This window comes from Papaver somniferum, unplaced genomic scaffold (genome assembly GCF_003573695.1).
Source record: "Papaver somniferum cultivar HN1 unplaced genomic scaffold, ASM357369v1 unplaced-scaffold_107, whole genome shotgun sequence".
NCBI lineage: Eukaryota > Viridiplantae > Streptophyta > Magnoliopsida > Ranunculales > Papaveraceae > Papaver > Papaver somniferum.
Genome location: NW_020619603.1, coordinates 1,927,966 through 1,936,762, shown reverse-complemented (window position 1 = coordinate 1,936,762; position 8,797 = coordinate 1,927,966). Strand labels below are relative to the sequence as shown.

Here is an 8,797-nt window from a genome sequence, read left to right as displayed (position 1 = left end):
GAATGTATATTGAACATAACTTTAATCGATACAGGAAGTTCAGTGGATATAATATATTATCATGCGTTCCGGGGAATGGGATTTAAAGATGAATAAATGTCCAGTTCAACATATTCTGTTCACGGCTTTGGAAAATCCACAATAAAACCTAAAGGAGAGATAGTGGTACGAATTCCACTTGGAGAAATCGAAACACATGTAACGTTGTGTGTGGTGGATATGGAATCGCCATATAATATGTTATTAGGAAAACCATGGATACATGCGATAAAAGCTGTAGTATCAACGTTTCGTCAATGTATTAAATTCCCCACACCAAATGGAATAGGTGAAATCAGAGGAGATGTTGACCATGCGAAATTATGTCATCAAATTGAAGTAAAGCATTATGAAGGACAAGCAAAAAAAGAAACAATTTCGCAGAAAGTTGGCAAAGGAAGCAAAGAAATAAGAAGAATTTAGAGTATATATGATAAGGGAAAAAGAAGGCAAAGGAATACCCAGCGAAATTTCGGAAGAAGGAGAAGGACCTATGAAAACAATAAAAGAACCAACACCAATGGGAGAAGCTAAACCCAGTTACACTGCCGCAAAACCAACAAAAGAAATAAACGTTGGGACTATAGAAGAACCTTTAATATTGAGTATTGGAACCAAAATGGATGTGGAAGAAGAAGAAAGAACTGTTAACTTGTTGCGAGAATATAAAGATGTTTTCGCAGGAAGCATGGATGAGATACCGGGAATAGATCCATCAATTGCATGCCACAAGTTGGAGATTAACAAAAATGTGAGACCATTTAAACAGAGAATAAGAAAAATTGCAACAACTTACCATTCCCAAATAGAAGAAGAACTACAGAAAATGCTTGATGTGGGAATCATAAGAGAAGCTAAATACCCAGAATGGATAGCGAATATGGTCATTGTCCCAAAGAAAAACAAAGGAATCAGGATTTGCATAGATTCACTGATTTAAACAAAGATTGACCCAAAGATAGTTTTCCTTTACCAGATATTCCTCAAATGGTGGAATCCGCAGCGGGAAACGATAGAGTATCGTCTTTAGATGGGTACAAAGGGTATAACCAAATCCCTCTCGCTGAAGAAGACCAAGAACATACTGCTTTCTTTTCTCCTAGAGGTTTATATTGTTACACGAAAATGCCATTTGGTTTGCGAAATGCGGGAGCGACATACCAAAGGATGGTAGAGAAAGTGTTCGCAAAATGGATACACAAAACATTATAAGTATATGTGGATGACATGTTAGTAAAAAGTAAAGAAGCTAAAGACCATGAACAAGACCTGAGGGAGATTTTGAACAAATGCTGCAGTATAAAATTAAATTGAATCCTGAGAAGTGTACTATTGGAGTTGCATCGGGAAAAATTTTAGGCTACATTGTGTCATAGGAAGGAATACAGGTTGATCCAGAAAAAGTGCAAGCAGTTCGTTGATGTAGTTTTTCAAGTGGTAAATAAAGTTCGTTCAAAGACTTGTAGAGATCGATTTAAGAATAAAAGAAAATATACTCAAGGATTGTCACAAATATCGAGAAGTACTGAGACTCGGGATTCCACCAAACTCATAACATAAGGTTCAAACATTAATTCTTTTAACAATTATAGCTCAATAGATAAAGACATGGACTCTTATTTTTGCCAAGGCAGATTCTCAAAATATTAGTTGTAATTCCTAAGCATGGGACATCAAAACATCTAAGCAAGCATGACCCATCAGATGAGATGACAACTAATTAATAAAAATCATAAATCAATTTTAATTAGTGCAAAAGTCATATAAGAATTAAATATAATTGCCCACGTATGATTTTAGGCTTCCTCCGTCATCCCAGCGTTGGGGTTTAGCTCTTCATGGTGAAAACACGCTCCAAAGATATAAACATGGCTCAAAAGGTGTTTTATTGAAGAAAAATAGTATTACAACGAATCTGTAACAGATATAATTGTTACAGATTCAACTGTTACAGAAATTGTTGCAAACTAAAGATAATTGTTACTAATGGACTGTTACAGGATTCTGAATTTAAGACCCTATGAAACGACTGTCCTTTACATCCTTATGTTCTTCAGCTTAGTCTTCTTCCTGTTGCTGCTGCAATTTCCCCTGCAGCCTGATTCTTAGCTCTGCGGCGTACCGCCGACTCTCCCAAACTGTTCAACCTCCTTCCTTGAACTCCCAGCAACTTATATATAGCCAACAAAGCGATTTAATCTCCCCAAAACTCCTTGAAATCTCTTCTTTCTTTCCTTGGCAGTTACGGCAATAATCTCTTCCCAAAATTGTTTCACGCGTTTCTGAGCTTTCCAACTTATCTCAAACTCTTCCTTATATAGATATGTATCTTTGGGAAGAGTTTCTTGCCTTTTGTCTTCCTGGAATTCCAAAAATAAGTCCAACAACAAACCGTGTATAACTTGACTTCTATTTCTTTTTCCGTCTATTCTAGCCAATTTGGGTTCAAACAAAAGACTTCACCAGGCCTGTTTAGGCCTAGGGAGTAACCCAATCAATTTCAGTCATTGAATCGCTCTGGAACTTGATCGAATCATCACCCAAAAATCATGCAGATGTGAACAAAATTTTCCCACCAATTTTTTTATTTGAATTTGTGAAGAAAGTGACCTCCTCCTTATCTGTGGCTGGTCTCCCTATAGCAGATGCCTGGAAATGGGTCACCCCTTAGTAATTAGGTTACCTCTTTTCCAAAGTGAGAGTCCGTATAGTAATTTTCTCCCACGAGCGCAAAACCACTTTTCGAGCCAATTTCGTCGCAAAAGCTTATTTCTCCAAAAATACCTACAGGGACATAAAAAGCCATTATAAATATAAAATCTATCACTAATAATATATACAATTGAGATTATATAAGACACAAAAATGTGCCTATCAAATACCCCCAAACTTATTATTTTCTAATCCTCGAGCAAATCAAATAGAAAATAAAAATCCTAACTCACTGTCGCAGGCATCGTCGGTTGCATTTAGCGTATGCAACAAGATTTTAAACCCCTAGGTGGCCCTAGTGTCCGAGTTATAGTCTCCGGAGGGCTTACAAGAGATATACCCACAAAACCTTTACTCCAGACCCTAACTATCTACGCAGAACCTTGGAAGACACTAAAGAATCTCCTTGGTTGGCATACTTATCGATTATAAGAGGAAGTACCCTGATGCAAAATTCTAATTGTTGTACACGAGTTTGCACTCAAGCATACTAAAATTAATATATAAGTGACAGAGCTCTACTCAGATAGTCGCATTATGGACATCAATATCCGGAGTCAAAACGAATCACATGGATAGATCAAGAAGATGGATATAGAGAAAAACATAGATGGTTTTGATGTTTACTAAGTGAACGACGTTTCCCATATCTGTCTGAAGGCCTCCGCCAAAATGAACCTATCCTAATGGATTGAGATACTAGTCTGACTAATATCAACACACTGTCATATACAAGGGTACCAGTGGTCGATAACCTAACTCTAGGTCAACACAACTGGCATATACAAGGGTACCAGTGGTCGACTTTATTGAATTTTTAGTGGTCCACTCACGGCCAGGTTTCGATCTCGGAGCCAGACTATGCCTCGAAGGTTCCATAAGAGGGTTTGTTTAAGGTTTCGGAGAATATTCCGACGGAATATTACCTATAAATGGATGTATTAATCGCTCTTACCAAGTTTCCAGCTTATAGTGGTCGACTCACAGCCAGGTTTCGATCTCAGAGCCAGGTTATGCCTCGAAGTTGCCAGAAGAGGGTTTGTTTAAGGTTTCAGAGAATATTACGACAGAATCTTACCTGTAAATGGATGGATTCATCGTTCTTACCAAGTTTCCTGCTAAGTTTGAAGTCAGAATCCTCCAGGAGCTTCGAGGTTCATAGATTGTATGTCATTATACCGAATTTGAAGTTCTCAACGACATTGACCTTCATATTTATCGATTTTGATGGATGTATTCTGCTACAACTGCCAGTGCCTCTACGGTATCATCTAACGCTATGTTTCTCATAATCGTTGTTTGGTTTACCAAGAAGAGAGTGCGTAGCAAAAGCGGATCATTTCCATTTAGCAATGTAACCCGAACCACTGTATTGGAATGTGTATGCTACTGCCATATTTGTGGGGGACGCCAATATCTACGTTTTACGATTTATATGATATTTTTGGTCATGTAAAAAAAATCTATCATTTTCTTTTCTTTTATTGCGCAACACACTGTCCTACAAGGTGATTTGAAGTTATCTAGGTAATGCAATTGGAGTGGCAGGTTAACTTGAATGATGTAAATGTGTTACACTGGCAGCTTAATGTGAATGTGAAATACTTTCGGCAATTCGGTTTCAGCTATAAGAGTTGTGTTCCCTATTTCAACTACACAAACCAGTGGTTGTGAAAGAATGTCTTTACGACATAACTAGGTGTTGTGCAACATAGTTCTGCAATTCCAACAAGTGTCGTGCAAATCTTATTCATAATAGTAATGTGAGTTGTTAAATATTTCTACAATACATATCCTAAGTTTTCTAAGATAGTCCTTCAACTTATACAAGTGTTGTGTTACATATTTCTACGATACGCATCCTTTTCTTTTGTAAAATAGTCCTACAACACAAGCAAGAGTTGTGTTAGGCTTTAAAAAAAATCGAAAGAGAATCACAACTTTGCCAAAATATTGTCGAACCATGAATCACATCACCCTTTACAACTCTTAGTCAAGCATTGTAGAAAAGCTTGGACTTTCTACAATACCCCCATTCCATAATGCATAAAATGGAGTTGTCGTAGGGGTACTACAACTCTAATCTGTAGTCGTCAATGATGACTTTTCCCGTAGTGGTTGTCTCCGACGAACTCTTCATAGGAATCTTCATCATCAACTTATCCGGAGACGAAATCTTCATCGGTGGTCTTTTTTACGACGGAAGCTTCATCACTAGTTACAAGAGAGATTTGAGCAAATCACTCCTACTTTGGGAGAATTTCTTTCTAAAGAAGAAAAACAAACTAAATGGTTGGAATTTAATTCCGAGAAAACCCATTCTTCTTCCGATTTAATCGGATCTTATTCATACTTGTATTTGTCTTACTCCGGCAATCCTTCTCTTTTTCTCGTCGGATTTCTCGGTATTGTACTCTTACGGTGTGTTCTTGTTACTTTGTATTCTCTTATTTTCGATCTTAAACTCATTGTAACCTTGAAATCCCATTAATGAAAAGGTTCCTTTATTTATCAAAAAAAAAAAGAAACTGTTTGTTTTAAATTTAAACCCCAATAATATCCGGTTTATGCTTAAATTCGGCCTGGCAATTGTTGATACGCCTATAATTCTGTCAGAGATTTAATGTGCATCTGTTGCACACAAGCGTTTGTAGTCCAACGGTTAGGATAATTGCCTTCCAAGCAATAGACCCGGGTTCGACTCCCGGCAGACGCATTTTTTTCATTTTTTCCCCCTAGCATTCAGTGAATCGATAATCCTGTGCATTCAGTCCAAAACCTGTTTCTAGCATGAAATAACATGCCAAGTTTTATACTAACACACATTTTTACCTTGTTGAGTCCTGCATGATCAGTTCATTTCAGTTCTCATGAGGTAAGGCCGAAAATGTATATGTCTCTGGATATCATTTTTTTTTTTTTTTGCCACCAATATCGAAAGGAGAGGAAGTAAAGATCATTTGTGTTTTGTAGTTGTAGAGCTTTCAAATATTACTGTTTCTACTTGCTGTTTAGAAGAAAACCAATTACTAAGTGGCTTAATTATGAAGATGAATCGTTGAGTATGGTTTTCCAAAACAGTTTTGAGGTTAGTTCTAGGTTTCTCCAACCCATAATTTCCAAAATCGTTGAGTAAGGTCATAGAGATGTTTTTTTCTCATTGGTTTTGACCTCGTAGTAACCATTAGTTCAGGTCCATCTTTCACCGCTTCATTTTTTATGAATTCCTATTTCTATACATACATATTGATCACTTCTTTTAATTATATATATAAGTAGATTGCAGTTCCATGGATGCTCATGAAGTTAATGAGTTAATTATATTTAGATGAATAATAATATTCCTACAAGGAAGTTGTTAAGAATGATGAGCAGGCCTCTGAACCAAAAGCAAATCAACAAAAAAAATGGATAAATCCTCTGGGACTAGCCGAACATGTCTAAATCAAGCCAACTTTTTTCTTGCATCCGCAATGGAGATGTTTGTAGCAGGATTTCTGGCTCTGCCCTTGCATATGGTCTGGCTAGCTGATCCAAAAACTAAAATATTGTTTGTGGCGAACATGTCTGAATCAAGCCAACTCTTTCTTTGCAGCCGCAATGGAGATGTTGCTTTCCTGAAGCAGGATTTCTGGATCTGGGATTTGGAATTCTTACCACTAAACTATAGCCACATTTGTCTGTTTTAAAATTTTGAAGAGTGAGAAGCAATTCCCTAGGCCCTGGATGGTCATGGTTAGTAGCAATTCATAAGTGATAGTAGGATTCACACTCACCATTGAGGACTTGAGTTTGATGATTTGGTTTAATGGCCATCACATCCATTATGTGCAAGTGTGGTATTGTAACCCAGAAACTCTTAACGAACCGCCAAAATGGACTAAGCCAAAACCCCTACTCACAAAATTTTCAAATGGCCCCACCAATACTGCTAACTTCGTGTGGGCGGACATGTGAGGTGGCGGTTTTTACATAGTTGGAATACGTGGTTCACAGAGAACCACTGATTGTAACCATTTATACCCGGCAGACGCATTTTTTTCTAACTACTCTTTTTCACCAACATTTTCAGGTAGAATATGCCGCTGCAAGAATTAGCTCTGTATTGAGCATTTTTGCTTGGAGAAATGCCCACTATAAAGCTTTAGGAATGCATCTGTTTAGCATTTGCTCAGATCTCCGCTTTGTTGCTGACACCGTATGGCGGACGGATGATCAACAAGAAACTCTTTGTTCAGCTTCGCTTTAGGTTCATCTTCGACAAGAGGGATTAGAGCATCCAAATCCGTTTGGATCTAAAAAAAGTTGGGCAGAATACTAAACATCTATTATTGAGGAAGATAAGCATATCAATAACAACAAAGCGGATTCCGATATCTCGCTCATCCGTCCGCCATACAGTGTCAGCAACAAAGCGGTTTGCTTGTCATCTACTAATCTTTGCCACATCAATTCTATACCGGTTTGTGAGATAGGTTGTCTGACATAATCTGATTTCCCCTTGAAGAATAACTTCTTTTGAGGCACATTCAGTAAAATATCGGTTGAGCTGTTAGCAGGAAGTCCAGCCAAGAGTAAAACAGATTGAATCCAACTCATTTCGATGAAATCGTTACCAGTCAGACCCAACTCGGGAAATTTCTCATCCATCAACTTTTTATACTTGTTAGCATCTCCAAGAAACAAGGATATGAATGTCGCTATCATGGGATCTTTTCTTATTTTTCCAGAAGAACTCACATCGGTCCCCTGCGCCTACCGAGATTACTATGTAGATCTCTGGAGGAAGCATGTGTGCAACATGTTGCCACTTATGCAAAAGTGAAGTTATTCCATCTTCTAAGCTTTTGTCTACTGTAAACGCAGTTACAGTAGTAGAAGGAACCGGTACTAATTTGATCTTCCATGCAACAACAATCACGAAGCTATTTCCACCACCTCCGCTAATTGCCCAAAACAAATCTTCTCCCAGAATGACATTATCTCTAGCAAGACCATATTTCCTTGAAAGGGGGCCGACTCCGCCTCCACTGAAGTGCCCACCAGTACCCCCACAGTTGGGCATATATATCCCAGCAGGGAAGCCAAGAGTAATACTTTTCTTGGCAATCTTGTAATAGACTAAGGAATATCTGATGCATATGAAAGTCCTTCTAAATCATGGCCACCGCTTCGAAAATGTGTGAAGGATATGATCCATATGGTCTGATGCTGAATCCAATATATAGGAAAATATTCAGCTCTTTGATCACTAAACTAATGGTCTTCAACTATCTATCTTTAATGTATTAGCTGGATTGTTGAACTTATTTTAATGAAATGGAAGCAAGTACTTTATCACCACTTTCATGTTCGTCTTCAATCTTATTTTGGTGCACCTACGGCATACAAGCGTTTCTAGTCCAACGGTTAGGATAATTGCCTTCCAAGCAATAGACCAGGGTTCGACTTTTTCTAGCATGAAATAACTTGTTAAGTTTTGTGCAACATGCATTTTTGCCCTGTTGAGATCTGCAACTCATCCAAAAATTAAAATGTTGTTTGTGGCTGCTGGGATTCGAGCCCAGGTCTCCACGGCCACAACGTGGAATTCTTACCACTAAACTACAGCCACATTTGTGACTAGTTCTAAAGATTAGCAACCACAATATGAAGATATCGACCTTGACGTCTTGTGTCTCTCCATTTTCCTCAAACCGTAATTTGTCGCTTCGTTTCTTCATTCGCCTGTCTTTTTTCTTGATCAAGTTACGGTTTGAAGAGACACAAGACGTCAAGGTCGATAACTTTGACGGAGGTCATGGCGCTGCCGCCGCATATGGGTGATCTGATGATGGTCTCTGATGAATCTACTCCTCCAGCCGACCATGCGGATTCCTGTACTGGTACTCAACTATGGACGACATCAAGGACAAGGCTGCTGATGGGACAGAACATCATGATCATAACAAACGTGCCAAAGAAAGCCTTAGGCCGTATTTGACTCGTGAAATTTTGTACGATGGAGGCCTTTGGATAGAATGGGCTCTGCAACCATTTCATCTTC

The 8,797-nt window shown here is 38.3% G+C and overlaps 1 protein-coding gene and 2 non-coding genes across 3 annotated transcripts; 1 reads left to right on the top strand and 2 right to left on the bottom strand.

The window, feature by feature from the left end:
• The first annotated feature begins 5,395 nt into the window (after positions 1 to 5,395).
• Positions 5,396 to 5,467, top strand: TRNAG-UCC. Its single transcript has one exon. It is a non-coding gene; the product is annotated as a tRNA-Gly (tRNA).
• Positions 5,468 to 7,068: 1,601 nt separating this feature from the next.
• Positions 7,069 to 7,816, bottom strand: LOC113328351 (berberine bridge enzyme-like 9). The gene is made up of 2 exons (XM_026575466.1): positions 7,492 to 7,816; positions 7,069 to 7,424 (listed from the first exon to the last, which is right to left on the bottom strand). Exons 1-2 carry the CDS (start codon positions 7,814 to 7,816, stop codon positions 7,069 to 7,071), a joined length of 681 nt encoding a protein of 226 aa, XP_026431251.1.
• Positions 7,817 to 8,293: 477 nt separating this feature from the next.
• TRNAH-GUG lies at positions 8,294 to 8,365 on the bottom strand. Its single transcript has one exon. It is a non-coding gene; the product is annotated as a tRNA-His (tRNA).
• Between the last annotated feature and the right edge of the window lie 432 nt (positions 8,366 to 8,797).